Source organism: Schistocerca piceifrons, chromosome 1 (genome assembly GCF_021461385.2).
Source record: "Schistocerca piceifrons isolate TAMUIC-IGC-003096 chromosome 1, iqSchPice1.1, whole genome shotgun sequence".
NCBI lineage: Eukaryota > Metazoa > Arthropoda > Insecta > Orthoptera > Acrididae > Schistocerca > Schistocerca piceifrons.
In genome coordinates, this window is record NC_060138.1 from 857802602 (window position 1) to 857822085 (window position 19484).

At 43.7% G+C, this 19484-nt stretch overlaps 1 protein-coding gene across 2 annotated transcripts in view; it reads left to right on the plus strand.

The window, feature by feature from the left end:
* The window catches only part of LOC124715789 (matrix metalloproteinase-2-like), a 912762-nt gene that overhangs the window by 56716 nt on the left and 836562 nt on the right, over positions 1-19484 (plus strand). Inside the window, exon 1 of one of the 2 annotated variants that reach the window (XM_047243122.1) lies at positions 11759-11901. The exons of the other annotated variant lie outside the window; for it this stretch is intronic. Coding sequence (XP_047099078.1) covers positions 11764-11901 — 138 coding nt within the window. The 5' untranslated portion in view covers positions 11759-11763. Of the gene's footprint in view, positions 1-11758; positions 11902-19484 lie in introns of those variants that run through there. 2 annotated transcript variants of the gene reach the window in all.

Below are 19484 nucleotides of genomic sequence, written 5' to 3' on the forward strand. Positions count from 1 at the left end.
TCTTTCCAGTTGCACTATCTTTTTCCATTTCAGAGACTTTGCATTAAACGTGATAGAGCACATTGTAGGTAAGGAATTTTATTAGAAACAAAATTTTCTCTGAAGTTCCCCGGGTATGCCAGTCGATTTTTATATGCCCTTGAGAGGCAGCAAGGCGAAGGCAATGTGTGGAGTTCGTATGCAATGTCTGTCGCGCGAAAGCAGTTAGGCCGAGCTTCTAAAAATACCTTTCCCTGCTTCGATACATTCATTCTTAACTACTCCCTGCTAGCTTTGTCGCAGGCCCGGTAAATTCAATAAAAAGACGCCTAGCTTCGTCAGGAACCGTCAACGAACATTTTGCCTCTAACAGAAGCTGTTCTCCAAAAAGTGATCTATCACCCCTAGACGATTGCTGCAAAGACATTTAAACATTCAGTATGCAGGGAGTAACGGGTGTAAATGCAGATATTTGTGTTGGGACTGAAGACGGTGTACTGAATAACATTACGTCACTATTTATGTCATTGCTAGACTAATAATTTTAGCTGTTAGGAGTAGCATATCTTCAGGTTGGTTAGCACCCCCAAGTACATGTGCCAAGGTTAAACCATTAATGCTTATTTTACCTTGGGCAGCAGGTCAAGTATTGACCTGTGCACACATGGGTGCAAAACGGTTAATCTATACTAATAGGCTCAAAATGGTTGAAACGGCTCTAAGCACTATGGGACTTAACATCTGTGGTCATCGGTCCCCTAGAACTTAGAACTACTTAAACCTAACTAACCTAAGGACATCACACACATCTATGCCCGAGGCTGGACTCGAACCTGCGACCGTAGCAGCGCCTAAAACCGCTCGGCCACAGCAGCCGGCTATACTAATAGGCCTAGTCCACATAGTGATGCAGCTAAGGCTGTGCAGAAAGCATCAGGTCATGAAGTTTTTGACACGTTTGTGGGAAGACTTTGACGCAGAGGAAAGACAACCATCACACGGATATGTGTACATACAGCATTAAGGTAGTACACATAAAAATATTCGAATTTATACCCGTGTGTGCGTGTGTCTATGTATTAATATGATGAAAAATTTTCTCACTGTTGATAGGACTCCACTGAATTCATTTTCAGACTTTCCTTTCAGGATGGACTGGGCTTTTATATGAGAGGCTCCTGTATTTCCAAGGTTTCTGAGGTATTTAGTTTGAAGTCTTTGAGTTGAACACGTAGCACCCAAAAATTGTCTCTTTAGGTCAGTATTGGGGGGGGGGGGGGGGGTCAGCAATTGTTGATTTATTATTTTCTACGAGAAGAAAGCAGAAAACTGTTCCTTGAATTTTGTGGAAATGTTTCTCGCAGTTTGTCCCACGTAAAAGCAGTTGCTGTTCTAGCAAGTGATTTTGTAGACACAAGTTTGGTTGAACTTGTCAGAGAGACTTGGTTCGTAAATTAATTGTTAGCCAATTCTTCTTTGTAAAGAAACTTTCATCTACTTTGTACAGTTTCAGTAACTGTTCCGTAACTTGTAATACTAATGTTCATGTCTAATTTCAACCACTGCCAAGAAGAGACTGTATTATTAATTTTTCTATAGAATGCTCGTATGTAAGTTAAAAATTTGTTTAAAGATTTAATTATATTGTAAGACTCGTGACTAATTTATTAACTTTGTACTACTGGAATATCTATACAATCTGACAGTTTCTCTGAAACTTCGAGTCGCATCTTTAAAAACTGCTAGCCAGCATGGAACGGAGTAAACAGGGTTTAGTAGTTAGTTCACGGCGATGTCATATACAACAGAAATCAGCAACATTCGTAGGTATACTGTACGTTTAAACAAATACCTACGGAAGGCCTTCAGTAAATCTGTACACGTTCGTTTACAACTCCGCAAATTCCAATTAAGAAAACAGTACAAGCACTCACAGACACGCATTTCTGTCGTGTTGACAAGGTAATGATGGTCCTAACAACTGAAAACCTTGTCGTTGAAAATGCGCTTAGAAATGTACATTACTGAAGTAGAATCGCTATTGACGAGACAGTAGACTGATATTAAGTTTTTCAGTCATTTCAGTGTCTCGGCTTCTGGAAAAAATAGTCACTACGGCGACCAAGAAACATCGATATATTTTTAAAAATTAAGATGAAGTTCAAACCTTAGCTAGCCGAAAATTCGTTGCTAGCGACGTAGGTCACAGCAACTTAAAAGTTCCTGTGTCCCGACATCGGACGTGGCGTGTCACTGAGCGAGCCTCGCGCTCCGTCCCCGGCGTGAATCCAAGCGATGCTAGAGATGTGCGGCGCGCGAGCCGCGTTATGCGGTCTGCTGCTGCGATAATCAGCTAGGAGACGTTCCATCACTAGGCCCATGACACTTCTCCGCGCTGTTATTCTGAGGTTAAAGTTACGAGCTACGAACAATTTTCTGTTGAGAGCAAATACAGCTCAGAGACTTTGTGAATAGCAATAACAAACATTCAACACTCAACAACCATTCAAATTACCATAAACTGATAATAGTTACAACAGTCAAGAATGATGAGATGCTTTCAAGATGCGCATAGCTGTACGAAAGCGCTTTGTTCACAACTACCGGTTTCACGTCAGTATAGACGCATCTTCAGGTTTGTCTGTCAAGAAAACAAATCATAGTCTGAAATTTTATGAAACGGTAGCAATACCGAACCACAGATAGTGTTGGCATTCAACATCAAACAACGACAAGTACTCTCAATGGTTATATTTTCATTATAAACTGAAGCGCCAAAGAAACTGGTATAGGCGTGCGCATTCAAATACAGAGATAAGTAAAGAGGTAGAATACGGCGCTGCGATCGGCAACGCCTATATAAGACAACAAGTGTCTGGTGCAGTTGTTAGGCCGGTTACTGTTGCTGCAATGGCAGGTTATCAAGGTTTAAGTGAGTCTGAACGACTCTGCGATCGGCAACGCCTATATAAGACAACAAGTGTCTAGTGGAGTTGTTAGATCGGTTACTGTTGCTACAATGGCAGGTTATCAAGATTTAAGTGAGTTTGAACGTGGTGTTATAGTCGGCACACAGCGATGGGACACAGCATCTCCGAGGTAGCGATGAAGTGGGGATTTTCCCTTACAACCATTTCAGGAGTGTATCGTGAATATCAGGAATGCGGTAAAATATCAAATCTCTGACATCGCTGCGGCCGGAAAAAGATCCTGCAAGAACAAGACGAACGACGACTGAAGAGAATCGTTCGTCGTGACAAGAGTGCAACCCTTCCGCAAACTGCTGCAGTTTGATACGTCTGACAAGTGACACTTATATAAGCATCCTGTCTGATCTCCTGCATCCATTCATGACCACTGTGCTTTCCGACGGACTTGGGCAATTCCAGCAGGACAATGCTGCACCCCACACCTCCAGAAGTGCTACAGAGTGGCTCCAGGATCACTCTTCTGAGTTTAAACACCTCTGCTGGCAACCAGACTCCCCAGAAATGAACATCATTGAGCATATCTGAGATTCTTTGCAACGTTTAGTTCAGAATAGATCTCCACCCTCTCGTACTCTTACGGATTTATGGACAGCCCTGCAGGAGTCATGTTGTCAGTTCCCTCCAGTACTACTTCAGACATTAGTCGACCCCATGCCACTTCGTGTTGCGGCACTTCTGCGTGCTCTCAGGGGACCTACATGATATTAGGCAGATGTATGAGTTTCTTTGGCTATTCGCTGTATTTATGCATAATTGTGGAGTCCCAGGATTCGGAAAGTTATCCAAGTTAAGACTCAAACCTCATTGGAGGATTGTCATAATAAACTTGAGTGCCCCCAAAAGAAATTATGTAAAAAGTGTACAGAATGAATGCTGAATGAGCCAGGCCTAGAAAAAAGCGAGTCCAAATAAAAAAAGCAAGTAATCAATGGGACACTAATATGAATGGGGATCAAGAGCATAAAAATTGTCTAACGATAGAGAAGGTACTATATGTATAGGAGAGGATATCATCCGAAAAATAATACTATAGTATGGAACCGAAAAGTCGACAATGAAAGACATATGAAAAATAGATTACTGGATAACATCCCATAGGATATATTGTCGGATTCGGTAGACACCAACTGTATACAACCAATGTAAGAAAAACTTAAAATCCTGTGTGATGTGCGTATATATGCTGTATTGCTAACAGGCCGATATGGTTAAAGCAGCCCATGGTCTTCCACCTTCCAGTGTATTGCTAGGCTCCACGAGCTGCATGCACGACATCGGCCTGTTTGCAGTACGGTAGATATACGAGTATGCACAGCATACGGGATTTTAAGTTTTACTTACATCGAGTTTATACAGCTGGTGTGTACCTGAGTACTGTAATACATCATACGGGATGTTATACTGATCTGGCTCATTCAGTAGTTATGCTTTGTACATTTTAACAAGGAACCTTTGGCTGTACTCAATTTTGTTATCACAGCCAACAACTGCAGTTTGATTCTTAACTTGGATAATTTTCCGAATACTGGAATTCCGTAATTGTCCATCTTATTAAGCAAATATAACCATTGCAAACCTGAAGATGCATCTATATTGACGTGAAACCGGTCGCTGTAAATAAAGGCCCTTCATACAGCTAAGCAGCTTTTGGAGACATTGCTCCTACCAACACCTATGGTAGATTGGATTGTTTGGGGGAAGAGACCAAACTACGAGGTCATCGGTCTCATCAGATTAGGGAAGGACGGGGAAGGAAGCCGGCCGTGCCCTTTCAAAGGAACCATCCCGGCATTTGCCTGGAACGATGTAGGGAAATCACGGAAAACTTAAATCAGGATGGCCAGACGCGGGATTGACCCGTCGTTCTCTCGAATGCGAGTCCAGTGTGCTAACCACTGCGCCACCTCGCTCGGTCCTATGGTAGATTCCCTGTTGCTAACTGATTTCAAGAAAATTTCGAGATCCATTCACTGTGATGAACAACGTACGCACCTTCCTCTTGATAGATCGCTTCTGCCGGCCGGTATGGACGAGCAGTTGTAGGTGCTTCAGTCTGGAACCACGCGACCGCTACGGTCGCAGGTTCGAATCCTGCCTCGGGCCTGGATGTGTGTGACGTCATTAGGTTAGTTAAGTTTAAGTATTTCTAGGGGAGGGATGACCTCAGATGTTAAGTCCCATAGTGCTCAGAGCCATAGACCGCTTCTAGCCAGTCCCTTGCAACCTGTACAGAAATATCCCCAGAACAAAAGTGGATAACAGTGCTAAGTCAAAACATCGAAAGTCATAGCAAAACAGTTGAGTTTTTCGTGATTATAAATGCAGTTTATTAACTTAAATCAACCGTCGGCAAGTCCAGCTCTTCGATCAAACACAGCCTCCAGCTAGGTAATCGCTCAGCTATTTGATACGAAACCTGTTTGGACTAAGCACGTAAGCGCACAAAAGCCGCGTCACTGGCATATAGAATCGGAAAGAACTGATTGGAATTCCTCGCCAACCGAAGGAAATACGTTAAAAACACTTGTCAAATTTTCGTACTGCACCTTTCTGGACTGAAATGAGACCTCAATTCCTACACAAAAAACCAGTAAGACAGTAAAAGAGCGTCCGAGCACAGAAGACAGAAGATTCGCTTACTATACCAAGTAAGATCGCCGGCTGACGTCTAGACTGCGAGACTTCCCAGCCACCCTGCAAAAAAGTTTGACGGCTGTCAGCCAGTCGGATCCGAGGCTCTGGTGTGCTTCCAGAAGTGTACTCCTCTTCACGTTACAGATTAATGACCTGCAAGAAAGTATTAATAATACCTCAGACTTTTCGTAAAACCTGTAATTATCGTTAATAAAGTACTATCTGAAAAAAACGCTGCGTATAAACTCTAAGACAAAAACAGACACACCACGAAGGAATCATCCGAATGGGGTGGAAATTGGAAGACGTGATGTGCATGTACAGTCAAACAAATGACTATAATTTCAAAAAAATTGAATGATTTATTCAAGAGAGATAAATTCAAATTGAGCAAGTCAGCAACGCCTTGTTCCATATCTAGCCTTTATGCAAGCAGTTACCCAGCTTGCCACTGATTGATAGAGTTACTGAATGTCCTCCTTAAGGATTTACGGATATCGAGCGGAATTCTGTCGAATTGGCACGTTCGATCGTCAGAATCCCGAGATGGTTGGATGAGCCCGCCCAAAATGCTCCAAACGTTCTCAAGTGGGGAGAGATCTGGTGACCTTGCTGGACAGGGTAGGATTTGGTAAGCATGAAGACAAGTATTAGAAATCCCAGCCGTGTGCGGGAGGACATTATCTTGCCGAAATGTAATCCCAGGACGGCTTGCCGTGAAGGGCAACATAATGGGGTGTAGAATATCGTCGACGTACCGCTGTGCTGTAACACTACCATGGATAACAAGCGAAGGGGTCCCACTATGAAAAGAAGTGGAACCGCGAACCATCACTTTTGACTGTTGTGCCATACGGCGGCCAACAGTCAGGTTGGTATGCCACCGCTGACCGGGCGTCTCCAGACGTCTTTTACCTGGAATCTCATTGCCAGGAGTTGAATCCTGCTTCGAGCTGAGCCCCAGTGGTCAGCTAAGAAGTGTCTGGAGACGCCCCGGGCAGCAGTAGGATACCAACCTGCCTGCCATACTGCTCGAGAACTAGGAGTGATAGTCTGGGATGCCATTTCTTTTCATAGCAGGAACCAATTAGTTGTCATCTGCGACACCCGTACGGTACAGCGGCACGTCAACGATATTCTATATTCCGTTTGTTGCTCTTCAGGGCTACCCATCCTGGTCCTACTCTTCAGAAAGGTAATTCCCGCCCGCACATGCCGAAAGTTTCTATTACTTTTCTTCGCACTTGCCAAACCCTTCCTTGGTCAGCAAAGTCGCAGGATTTCTCCCCAATTAAGAACGTTTGCACCGTTACGGGGAGGGCCTTCCAGCCAGCTTGGGATTTTGACGATCGAACGCGCCAGCTGGGCAGAATTTGGCACGATATCCCTCACGAGGCCATCCAACAACTCTACACTCAATATCAAGACGAAAAACTGATTGCATAAGAACCAGAGTTGGACCAACGAGTTATTGGCTTGTTCAATTTGTGATACTCTTCCTCTTGAATAAATCATCAAATTTTTCTGAAATTGTAATAATTTAATTGACTGTACGTATACATCACATCTGCCGATTACCGCTCCATTCGGATAATTCCTTCGCGGTGCGTCTTTGTGTGTGTGTGTGTGTGTGTGTGTGTGTGTGTGTGTGTGTGTGTGTGTGTGTTTGCGTATGTGTGTGTGTGTGTGTGTGGGTGTGTGTGTGTGTGTGTGTGTGTGTGTGTGTGTGTGTGTGAGAGAGAGAGAGAGAGAGAGAGAGAGGGGGTTAGAGAGAGAGAGAGAGAGAGAGAGAGAGAGAGAGAGTCTGTCCTTGGAGTGTATGTCCAAACAGTTAAGACTGCATAAAGATGCATGTTATTAGCAACATGCTTTAAATGTACAGAAATGCAGAATTGTGCACTCCACAACGTACAGAAAAGTAGTGCTCTAACACTACAATATCAGTGAGTCACAACTGAAATCAGTCAATTCATATGAAGGCATGGATGTAACAGTTTGTACGTATATGAAATGGAAATAACTTATAGTTTCAATCGTAGGTAAAGAAGCTGTCAGAATTAGATTCATTAGCAGTATACTGACAAAATCCAGTCAGTATACGACGAAGACTTCTTATAAAACGCTTGTCTACCCCATCTCAGAATATTGCTCAAGCGTGTGCGACCCAAACCAAATAGAAGTAATGGGCAATGATGAACGTAGAAAAAGAAAGCAGCACGAACAATCACGGGTTTGTTTGACTCTTGGTAGAGCTTCATGAAAACGCTGAAAAGCTATAGCTGACACTTGGAGATAAACGCCAATTATTGCGAGAAAGCCAACTTACACAGTTGAAAGGTTCAGTATTAAGTTAAGAATCTAGGAATAGATTTTAGTTCCTCACGTACCGCCCCTGTAGCGACTTGAAAGACAAGATCAGAATAATTAAATGGCTCTGAGCACTGTGGGACTTAACATTTGTGGTCATCAGTCCCCTAGAACTTAGAACTACTTAAAACTAACTAACCTAAGGACATAACACACATCCATGCCCGAGGCAGGATTCGAACCTGCGGCCACAACGGTCACACGGTTCCAGGCTGAAGCGCCTAGAACCGCACGGCCACACCGGCCGGCTCAGAATAATTAGAGCTTACAGAGAGGTATTTAAGCAACCATTGTTCCTGCGCTCCGTATGTACTCGAATTTGGAAGAAACTCCAGCATCACGTATTCTCAGCACTTCACTGTGGTTATGAGAGTATGTATTAAATGTGCATCTATTACGATCGGTTTTTGGCAGCAACCGCAAACAGTATTTTTGTTCATCCCCTTCTCTCACTAAATGCATTTCTCTGAAACGTGTTGTCTCCTGCCAGGAGTTCGTGCAGTATTATTTCCATCTGTACTGGGAAAGTACTTGACGTCATGGGAACCACTTTGAGCAGGCCAAGCAGACGCTGTCCGCAGCATCCAAAATACATTGCAGGTTTCCTTACAACTAACAACAGTAAGAATAAGAAAAACCATTGGGTTCGGACTTCAAAACTCAACCTCTAACCCACTGGGTTCGCGATAATTTCGCCAGATCCCAGCTCCTGCTTTTCTAACAGCCAAGTTTACGCTACTAAGGAAATGTATATCAAGCAAGACTCAAATATACATTGACTGTCCCACTCGAAGTCCGACACGGATAGTGCTCCCCCACTCTCGTTTCAGCAGTCTCGGAAATGACTTTTTACAAAGTTCCATGAAAATATTGTATCTAGGACTAATCGAGTGAAAAAAATTCTATCCCTCACCCTACCACACAGCACAAACCTTTATCTTGTCTTAATTTGAAATATGGTGACCATGAGGGTGACATAGTTGTTACGAGAAATGTCCTGATTAGTATTCATATGAAGCAGACTCTATCCGTATCAGGGAGGTCAGTAATATTTATTAGGTGGTTCGAAATATCTGAACGAGGTTTTCGAAGGATGATAGCATCCAGAGGGCGAGTGTGTTTTTTTCTTCTTTTTTTTCCTACAGATTTCTTGATGTCGCTATTATTTTTGTAAAGGTTTGCGTGATTCCTAACCTGGGAAGCATAATGATACGACTGTTCTTAACGTTTTGGGTGAGCCTCTTCTATAAAATAATCGGTTTTATCTTTGATGGGTCAGCCGGCCGATGTGGCCGAGCGGTTCTAGGCGCTTCAGTCTGGAACCGCGCGAACGCTACGGTCGCAGGTTCGAATCCTGCCTCGGGCATGGATGTGTGTGATGTCCTCAGGCTAGTTAGGTTTAAGTAGTTCTAAGTTCTAGGGGACTGATAACCTCAGAAGTTAAGTCTCATAGTGCTCAGAGCCATTTGATTTTGTTGATGGGTTATATTGACGTTGCTATGCAGGGGACATTACCAGTGTCTTCTACCTTAATTTACCTCTCATCTCCCAGCTGTTTTTGGGAGAAGTTTCATTTCGAACAACAACAACAGCTATATTCCTGTACAGTCTTTACACAGGCCATTCAATGTGTTTTCAGACAAGGTATACCGTTCGATTAAAACGACATTTTCACTTCATTAACACAATAAATAAGTTGAGAGTACTAGTAATACGGCAGGATAGTAGTCCTTCTGTACGCTGTCATGAGTCAGAAACCCATTTCTGATCCGTCAAACCGTTTATGAAATATTACTGATTTCTATGTTAACTGGGAGACATACTTCGCTGTAATTAAAATGGTTTCTGAGTATCGTATCAGTTCTACGTCTGCATCCAGTGCTTGATCTGTGATAGTACGCACCGATACTCCGCACCGGTACCTTTGACGAGAAAAAATCAGAACCGCGTATTTTGAGATGTCGTACGGTAGAAATTTTGGGAAAAGAGATGCACTGTTGGTGTTCCAAGAGATGCATGCATTGTCTTCCGTGGATGTGCACAGATCTTTGTACGGGGAGTTGCTGCCTTTTTGGGATCAACCATTACTTTCTTTTCTTTATTTTGGCATAACGACACCATTGTCGTCACCAGTAACAATACAGGATGGGAATAGTCGGTGTTGTTCACGAGCCAATTGATGACGAGCAAGCAGAGATGCAAATATGGCCACCCGCCGATTTTTGTGAGTTTGGCTTAGAACATGCTGTACCCACACACCCGATTTTTGAACGTTCCCCTCTGGATGCAAATGTCGCGTGATGGTGGAATGGCCACAGTTCATCACATTTTCTGACGTGGATCACTTTGGATAGATATGTTTAAGCGATCTTGATCAAATGCTGAAGGTCAGAGAGACACTAATGTCAAAACGATCCTCCTTTTTAACGAGGAAACTATTTTCTTGGCGTGCTCTGTCGAATGGCATTATTTTCACTCACGGCACAAGTATTTCTAGTTGTTACTCCTCTATTTACCTCTAAATCAAGAAAATGTCCGGAATATTCCGATTTCTCCACTTTACCCTCCATTTTCTAGCGTCCATAGATCAACTCGCTATATCCAGATGTCAGAATGACAATATTTAGACAAAATGGCTCTGAGCACTATGGGACTTAACTTCTGAGGTCATCAGTCCCCTAGAACTTAGAACTACTTAAACCTAACTAACCTAAGGATATCACACACATCAATGCCCGAGGCAGAATTCGTACCTGCGACCGTAGCAGTCGCGCGGTTCCAGACTGCAGCGCCTAGAACAGCTCGGCCACTCCGGCCCACAATATTTAGACACAAATAGCAACAGTTAACTATAAATAAAAAATGATTGTCAATAAATTAATCTATAGCAACCGGAATACCAACACGTAAAACAAAAACGCTTCGAACTTACGCAGCTACCTAGTGTTTGGAGGTCAGCATGTCAGTGCAACATAATGCCACTCTATTCCATAACACTGGAGTACCAAAACGATCATGTTCGGCAATGTTTCTAGTGTTCCCACCACTCGCCATATGAAATCGCAATGACTTCAATGTATTTACTGTCTTTTAATGTCTTTTCAGATCGACTCGTTGCGTGTTTCTTTCAGTTGCCTTTTATTCTGTATTGCAGCAGTTCTTTCTACGCGTGACCCAAGTATCATCGAGCTATGTTACTTGGCAGTGACATATCAAGCGAAAGCTACTTTCCTCGTTATGTTTGGTACACCGGAGTTTATTGTAAATATGAGTTTAGATAGGTTGTTAGAGGGCAAGCTATAATGACAGTATTCACATCGTGGCCTCCACAGAAGCGCGTTTGAACAGCAGTAAAAGAAAGAGTTAAGTAAGGAATAAGCTTGATGACAAACATCAGCAGCAATCAGATAGCCATTGTAAGGTGAAGGACGAGATAAACATCAGGGGATCCCTTCACGGTTGACACAGCTCGGCTTAAGGGCTGTGTAAAGCAAATAGTGTCGTACACATATCGGAGATCGACGACTTAGATTACTGGATAGACATAATCGTTGCACTACGCACGGTGTCCAGCGAGAAGGGGAGGAGAAAAGAAGTGAGGCGCCTACTGGGCCGATAGCGATCGGAAGCGGTGGTTGCACTCGAGGCCGCCAGAGGCGCGGCGGGCGGCGCCAGACGCGCCGGCGGGGCGGGGCGGCAGTCGGTGCGAAGCCGCCGGAGAGAGCGGATCGCGGCGCGCACGCTGGCTGCAGAGTCCGTGACGGCGACGGCGACGGCGACGGCGACGAGTGCCATGCGGCGCGCGGCCGGCGCCGCCACCGGCACTGCCACCGGCTCCCCGCCGCTACTGCTGCCCCTCCTGCTGCTGCTGGCGCTGCTCGCCGGCGCCTCGTCCGCGCCCCGCAGCCACCTCTACGTCGACGACAGAGTGGTGAGTGACTGCACGGCGGCGTCTTCGCTGACTGCACCTCGATTCGCGACTGTTTACCCCGTCTTCTCTGAGGGATGGGCGACGGTAAAGCGCAGTCGGGTGCGCTTCGATCGTTGCATGTTTCACGCAACCTCTATAAAAGTATTAGGAAAGAAATGATTACGTTACGTCGCAGTTACTGTTCGTTACTTTTACTCTTCGTTCAGCGCATAGCTTCATTTTGCACGATAGCAAGTGGCAACTGAGAACATCATCTATTACGTTGGCCATGAAGTGGGAAATCCTGAGAGCCCTGAAAGAGACATTAACGTATCGCATGTTACCGATACTTGGCACAATTAATAACGTGCTGTCGGATGTTTAGCCGAATTGTTGATCGTATTTCATCCGAAGAGTTCACACAAGGAAACAACACTTGAATAAGACAACTGGGTCGGTTGTCAAAATATAGTGCGTGAAATGGAATGGACACCTTGGCGAAACATCCGAAAGCACATTATTAATCAATGACGCCGATAAAACCTGAGCCACACGGGATTGGCCGAGCGGTCTTAGGCGCTACAGTCATGGACTGCGCGGCTGGTCCCGGCGGAGGTTCGAGTCCTCCCTCGGGCATGGGTGTGTGTGTTTGTGCTTACGATAATTTAGGTTAAGTAGTGTGTAAGCTTAGGGACTGATGACCTTAGCAGTTAAGTCCCAGAAGATTTCACATACATTTGAACATTTTTGATAAAACCGAGAGATCACACTGCATAATGATATCAATTTAAAAATGTGTAGATATTACTTTTGCGATATTATTTCTGCAAGTGTGTGTGTGGGCACGCGTTAGTCCTCTTCAGTTGCTCAATACAGGGTGATCGATATAAACCTGAAGTATTTCATTGGGTTCTAACCCACCCGGGGTGGGGGTATCTAGAAAGTCCGAAGTGCAACAATAGACCTCGGACGGCAGCGAAACTACGTGAGACCATAACACAGGAAATAAACGACGCTGGTGAGATACATTTCACTGAGTGTCGCGGAATATAGTGAAACGAGAACAGGTCTGTATCGAAGCTGGTGGAGGGCACTGCCAACATATGTGTGTATGTAATCCACCAGTTCTCTATTATCATTTCCCAAAACTGCAAACGCGTCCCATTATTGCTTCAAATGTTATGACTCATTAAATTAGTCCACTTTCACATGGTTCACACTGTATTTTGAGCAGTTGCGTTTCTGACTATAGTTCAATAAGTTCGGGGAAAGGCCTAAGATTTTTTTATTCTGGCGCTCACTGTATTGTTCATTTCAGCCATTGCTGTCTATATGCGACAACGCCAAGATGCAACGAGCTTCTGATTTCACGTAAATCTGGGGAGAAAGTATATGTAGGACATGCCTACAGCAGCATTCTTATGTCCATACTCATTTCTTTTATCAGAACAATTAACTTAAGCATTTTCAATACCTTCTGTACCGTGTCAAGGGGATGAATACTACAGATATGTAACAGCTCAAGCTATGAAGACGTTTCTGATATACGGAATTCTCTAATATATACTTCAAGAAAATTGTTTCGGAAAAGTTGAAACTAGCACAGCTGATGCGGTCGATTATCGATCCTTTGTTCACAGAATGTTTTCTTAATACTGCTATTATACATTGGTGCTATAAATGGTTTCTCACGATAAAGAACACAAACAGTAATAAACCAGCGGAATAATGCTACTATCAGAGCACAAAAGATGCGGAGATGTTGCTCTTAAAAGACTTAGACTGAAAAGTGGGGTACCAGCTGCCTCTTTCTACCATTCTCAGCACCTTCAAAAATTTGCCCAAAAATTTTGGCATGCTAACATATTCGCGCATTTTTTAACATGAAACTCACCTTTCATTCCCACAAGCACCCCTAACAGTAACTCACTCACACCACTAGCCCGTCGCTGTAAGTCGCTCATACCTATCCATTCCCAGTTACACTTTCTCACTCGCTCATTCAACCCAACTTATTGTCGTCATCTCTATGTGTCTCTCTGTTGTTGTCTCCTGTCTGACAGTCATAATCCCCTTCCTTCTGTTCAAATGCTGCTGTCTCCTCTCACTGTCATTCTCTCTCTGGCTCTCTCTTACTGATAATTTATCATTCCTTCCTACTTATTGTTGCTGTCTCTTCTCACTAACACACACACACTCTCTCTCTCTTCCTCGTTGCCATTCTCAGATACTCTTTCTCTCATTATCACTGGCTCCCATTCACTTTCACTTTCTCTTTATTCCTCCTTCCCCCTGGCACTGTCTCCTTCACTCTTTTCCTATCACTGTTCCGTCACTGTCGCCCAAGTTCCACTGCCACTATGTTCCTCTCCTTCTCTCACACCGCTGATAACCTCGGGGTTGAGCGCCCGTAAACACAACCAACGAACTTCTCTCACACTATCATTGTCTTCTTCGCTCTTTTCTATAACACAACCACTATCTTCCAGTATTTATTCCTTTTCCGTCTGTTTTCCACTGCAACTGTCTTCTTCTCTCTCAGCATAAAGAAGCGCGAATATCATTTTGCATGATAAAATTTTTGGGAGAATATTTAAATGTGCTGAGGCAGGCAGAAAAAGGCAACTGGTAGCGCGCTTTTCAGTCAGGCTTTTAAATAAGTAGGGAAGAATACCAATTTTTTGCGCTCCTATAATAGCCTTTTACTGCTGGCTTCCCCTCTTTTCCCTGTTGCGTGTAACTGAAAAGAAACATATTGGTCAGTAAAATTATGTAGTTCGCTTATTTGAAATTGAAATAACGCGGAACCAATTTTACACGGGATTTAATTTTCCAGATGATAACGGAGACACTTTATAGCACGTTTCTCCATGCTGTTTCACTTTACGAACTAAGTTTTCCCGTCACACCGGATTTTACGTGTACAGGTAAGGTAACTTTGAACCTCTGTATGTCGGAAACGGATAAAGATCGGATGAAAATTTTCAATACTGTTCGACATCAGGTTCTTAGGGAAACGTCGTGAGAATTACAGTTACTTGCTGTGCATAGCTGTATTGGAATCCGCCAAAAAACCCAAAAAAACAAGTCTTTGGGGTGTTTCTCAATAACAGGTAAGAATGTTTGAAAACCGTCAGATTTCTTTTTTACATAAATGCCTAGAAAATATGAGGTTAAAGTTTGAGCAATTTGTTGCGGTTATTTATTACTTAGATTTAGCCTCAGATTGGATTTTACGTGTTGAAGTAAGTAACTTTGAATCTCGGTATCTTGGAAATGGATAAAGATACGAGCGGTCTAAGGCGCTACAGTAATGGACTGTGCGGCTGGTCCCGGCGGAGGTTCGAGTCCTCCCTCTGGCATGGGTGTGTGTGTTTGTCCTTAGGATAATTTAGATTAAGTAGTGTGTACTCTTAGGGACTGATGACCTTAGCAGTTAAGTCCCATAAGATTTCACAAACATTTGAACATTTTTTTGATAAAAATACCAAGAAAAGTTTCAAGGTTATTCGATATCGGTATCACTGAAATATATCGTAAACATTTACTCCATTTTCTGTGCATAGCCGTCCTGGAATGCCTCTGCATAGCGGTCTTGGAATCTGCTGCTGGGTTTTGATCCGCTGGTGCGCCCATGAAATAATGGTGCCTGCATATGTCCCATCAAACCCATCGTAGACGACACTAAACGCTAAAAGAATCAACCGATTTGCTCCATTTGCCTGAGCTGGAGATGTGTAATATTCATATTTTGACCCTGTACTGTAGGATAGCGACACTAAGACGATCCTTCTGTTGTGTATACAAATAGTTCCTAGCCCAAGGCCTATCCAAAGCGCTTGACCCTATATTTTATCACCCGCAGAACCCGAGGTACGAGCATCGGAAAGTCCCGTCTCTGTATGCGGGGCGCTTTGAGATATATTATATACGCATGCTGTCACATGCATACCTAATGCATGCATGACTAACAAAAAAAAAGAAAGATCATTCTGACACGTTTAGCTAGTGATCATAATTCAGCCTCATCCTTGTCGACAGAAGTACGAGGGCTGTCCGGAAAGTGAGGTCCGATCGGGTGCCAAATGGAAACCACAGTGAAAATCCGATAAAGCGTAGCACAGATGTGTTGGGCAGCGTCTCTAGCATACCCTCTGATCGTGTCCCGTAGCTCTTTTCAGTTCTGAGCATACAGTGAACACGTGAAGATGCCTAGAAAAGGGTGTGGTGGTGGTTAGTGTTTAACGTCCCGTCGACAACGAGGTCATTAGAGACGGAGCGCAAGCTCGGGTTAGGGAAGGATTGGGAAGGAAATCGACCGTGCCCTTTCAAAGGAACCATCTCGGCATTCGCCTGAAACGATTTAGGGAAATCACGGAAAACCTAAATCAGGATGGCCGGAGACGGGATTGAACCGTCGTCCTCCCGAATGCGAGTCCAGTGTGCTAACCACTGCGCCACCTCGCTCGGTAGAAAAGGGTGTCTCCCGCCAAGTGTTAGCACCTGGTTAGACATTACGCCTGATGTCAAGTAGCCCACATAGCATTACTATTATGAATTTCCTTCTTACAACGTTCTCTAGCGCACTCTGCAGGGGCAATGAAGATGGTCCTGCAGCGTTCTCTGTGGGGAGTGTTTGGTCACCCACAATACAGCCCGTAATTGGCTCCTGCTGAGTCTCATCTCTGCTCACATGAACCACTGTCTATGAAGACATTTTGGCACAGGCAACGGGCTGTAGACCAGGGTACAGAATTGGCGGAAAGCACAGGCGGCTGCCTTCTGTGACTTGGGTATTGGAAAGATAGTGCAACACTACGAAAAATGTCTAAGTCGGGGTGGCGACCGTGTAGGGAAGTAGCTGAGAAGGTGCAGCTAACTGCCAAAGTTACCCTCTGCCAGGCACTCAAATGTGATCTGCGGAGTATCCATGTAGATGTAGAAGATAGCTATGGAAGTGCGTTACAGTTATGCAGATGTTGTTCCCATAAGAATAATAAACTGCTTGGAGAATATTTGTCGTACAGATTTACAGGTACTGTTTAAGTGGTATTTCAGGTCGCTTAACGTTATTTGTCACAGAAAAAACTGCGATCTCTGTAATTCATTTAGCGCACATTGACTGCTGGATTACTTTATGAAAAAGACCGAAAACCTTTCTTTAGGGGATATATCAAGGCACCCTTGCCTCTTTCGACGTAGTTTACCAACGTGATGTTATCCGGTAACCCCCAACATTATGATATAATTCTCAGGCATGTGCTGCTATACGAGTCAATCTCACGGCAGAGAGTTCGTTTTGGTTAATATCATTACGGATGCCTGAAGGCAATGTCTGTAGACAAGCTAAATATGTAGCGGATACGTATTAACATTTACCTACAGGGAAGTAGCGACAGGTGTTTCGAAGGTAAGGTTTTCATCGAACTAGTTTCATGCGACGCGTACTCAACACCTAGTAGGATTTAGGATCTAGAGATGAAAAGAGTTGCTTAAACCTGCTTTGCTCTCCGACATATTCTCGAACACCAATGGGAGTAAATCGCTGTGGGTAAAAGAGAATGGGAAAACGTCACGAGACGACACAACGGGATGAAAAATATTAGAACTGTTGCTGGAAGAACCAGACGGAAACGTAAGAAGACAGGATATTCTGAAGATCCTACAAAATTCATCTGCTTGGAGGAATAGCATTCTCAGGGATCACGCACCGAACATGTGTTGAGGAGGAACTGCTCTAGGCAAAAGAAATTGTACTCAAATTTGTTCTATTATGCACGAAGATTTCTTATAAATACTTGGTATTCCTAGCTACTAAGAAAGGTATTCTCGTGTTATTTTCGGAGCCTTGTGAAGCCAAACGACAGTTTAATTGAGTAAAAAATAGTGTTCTTGACTAATAAAATTACCAGAGCGTTGTAATAATGTAAAATATTTGTGTTACGTTACGAGAAAAACGTGATAATTGAACCTAATTGGTTAATACATTAGTAGGTTGATTACGCAGGTTACATATTTTACTTTTGTGTTTGAGTTTTACATTAACACCGCCAAACAGTACGATTTATAGCGCCCTAAGGGATATGAGTGTTTTGGTACAAGAGAAAAACGACAAACGGTTCTCGGCTGCTTGTTGCAGAGTTATAGCATTTCGATTGGTTTCCTGCCTCAGTTACCTTTGTACCTGTATCGCACATAAAATAGTGCACAACCGTGCAAATGTCGACGGTACGGGCTGTGATGCTTGTTTGGAAAGAAATCTATCCCTCTCACTCTCGGCACTTTAAGCTGACAATTATAATGGCCACTTTATCCTTCGACCTCCAAGCTTGCATTCAGTACTTCTCGGTTCTGTCTCATGTTTGTTTCGTCTGAGGGTTGTTTCGCTGTTCTTTGACCTGTGTTGTGCGTTTAGGTGATTGCGTATTGTAGACTTATTCAGTTTTGTGAACATCTTTTCATAGAAACGATTATGGCTGGGACAACAAGTCGAAAAAATCATGATTACATTATTATTCTATAGCGAGACCGTGGGTCCCTTACACCAAAATTCTCAGAAGGTATTACTGAACAGCCTCTGAAACGTTAACGGTGAAGTTCTGGACCACCATTTATGCAGGTCAATAATGCATGTGTGTGAGGTGATGCTCGATTCAGAGGTAAGCCGGTTCGAATACTGGTGGTGGAAGAAATTTTCACCAGCAGTATTTGGCCTGCCAGGGGAGGAGACGTGGTGGCGTAAAGTTCTTAATAACCAGGTTTTGTGCCAATGACCTGGATTAAATTCCAAACCTGTTTGCAGTGCCTGATGAAGTGAGGACATGTGACACTTTCGAAGGTGATGTGTTCGTCTCATGGGGACCTCACCCCCTGTCTAGATGAGCTGTAGCACTAATGGCCCCATTGTCAGTGGAACACTAATTGATCATACGCCTGTAATGTAAGCCAAACTTTGAACGTAGGTATGACGACGCAAACAGAAATGTACCGTGCAGTAGCTTCAGAAGTTCAGTTGCAGATTTTTGACGTTTATATGAATCCGTACTGGTTAACAGACGGTTGTTACGAAACAACAAAATCCACCTTATGCTCAACGGACGATTTGTCCGGTGAAACAGCAGGCTGAAAAGAACTTTGTATCTGCTGTGAAGGGAAGAAGCCTTGAACTCGCCTTTCAGCATGTTAAACGTTGATGTTCAGTTCAAATACAGCTCATGGAATGCTTGGAAGAAACACTTCAGGCTGTACAATTACCGTGGTGCAGCAGTAGTTAAAACCTTCGACGGTTTGGAACAGCCGAATTACTCGCAATAGCCGATGCCACGTCTTTCGTTCCGCAAATAATAACGTCTTACGTTCTCCCTAGCCGTCTCTGGATAATACACTCACGGGAGACGATACACATCTCCGCAAGGTCATCCCATTAGTAGGCCAACACTTCAACCCAAACTGAACTGAGACTTAAAGAGAAAGAAAGTTCGTTGCCGTCAGCACCTTTCCTATTGGGCATGAAAATTTCGTACAAAAATATTCGACATTCATATTACGCAGGGCAGACATTAGTACGCCTGTACCGATGTGGCATCCAAAGCCAAGAGCAGAAC